Genomic DNA, 1,216 nt, shown 5'->3' with positions numbered 1-1,216 from the left:
GAGGAGATGGTGGCCAAGTAATGCTGGGAACACTGTGGAGGGATCAGGTGACACTGTGCTACTGACCTTGTTATTCTAGTTCTGAACTGTCAGAAATACAACCGAGGGGGAACAGAAAATGGAGCAATAACTAAGTGCTTCAGACCCTGTATCTCAGTTCTCCCATACAGATGTAATCTGCTTGCTTAAATTTTTAATTCCCATTTCATAGAACTGGACAGATTTCTCTGTACCTGAAATCCAGAGACTAACCCAGACTGCTTTATCTCCCCAAACTGCACAGACTTTGAAGATATTTTAACTACAATTTACTTCTTGCTGGAGAAGAATCCACATGCTCAGTTCTGGACTACTTATCAAGTCCGAAGGTAAAATCTTTTCCATATTTAGGACTCAAACCTTAATTCCTGTCTCAGCTTTTGACAAGTGTTAACTTCTCAGAGGCACCACTGCTCTGACTCAGAAAAGCTCCTTACTGTGCATGAGGCTGCTATTAGCCCAGTAAATCCTGGGGGTAGCAGGCAAAAGCCAAACCTGAAAGTAATCCAAGAACCCTCAATTTGCTGTTGCCTAGAAAACTCTTACAAACCCATCTGTGCTGTACTGAAGTTTGGTGACAGCCTGTTAGTTACTGCAGCAGTTGTAACCTTGGGTTACATTTTCACGTGCTGTATATCCTCCCCTCAGTGCTGACTGGTCTATCGAGGCTCTGCTCTGTAAATGGAACCTGAGGAGCATCCACGTTCCCCTACACTCCTTTGGTGCAGACAAGGAGCACTTGGCCAGCTCGTCTCTCCCAGGAAGGCACACAATTGAAATGATGATCATCTCACTGGCACAGTCAGAGGGCACTTCAGTTTATTCCACTTTAGGTTCCAGTACAAGGTGACACTCAGCTGTTCTGATCTGCAGAAAACAGTCCTGTTTACAGCAAACCTTGTGTGTATTTCTGGGAAGCAGTTAATTCTTAAAACATGCATTGTAAAAATAAAGCTGTTTGGTTTTTTCCAGCTATGGCTTATGAGAAATTTGTGCTCCTCCCCAAAGCCCATGAAATAGTTCAGAGACTCAATTCCATTGTGTCAAGCCACTACACAAAAACCTGGAAATCCATGAGATCCACCCTAAATCCACAACTTCAGCAATGGAAAGGTAACTGCACTCTTTCAAATTAAAGACCAGCCCCATAAGATCAGTTTCCCAGGACTGGGAATCC

The 1,216-nt window shown here is 43.7% G+C and overlaps 1 protein-coding gene across 1 annotated transcript; it reads left to right on the top strand.

The window, feature by feature from the left end:
• Window positions 1-20: 20 nt before the first annotated feature.
• On the top strand, window positions 21-1,010 carry METTL23 (methyltransferase like 23). Its single transcript, XM_029960069.1, has 3 exons — window positions 21-47; window positions 247-368; window positions 688-1,010. Exons 1-3 carry the CDS (start codon window positions 21-23, stop codon window positions 887-889), a joined length of 351 nt encoding a protein of 116 aa, XP_029815929.1. The 3' UTR covers window positions 890-1,010.
• Window positions 1,011-1,216: the final 206 nt, after the last annotated feature.

Source organism: Manacus vitellinus, unplaced genomic scaffold (assembly GCF_001715985.3).
Source record: "Manacus vitellinus isolate BGI_N305 unplaced genomic scaffold, ASM171598v3 scaffold_24_pilon, whole genome shotgun sequence".
In the NCBI taxonomy this organism is placed as follows: domain Eukaryota; kingdom Metazoa; phylum Chordata; class Aves; order Passeriformes; family Pipridae; genus Manacus; species Manacus vitellinus.
Note: the sequence above shows the minus strand (reverse complement) of the source record. Positions and strands in the feature narration are given on the sequence as shown.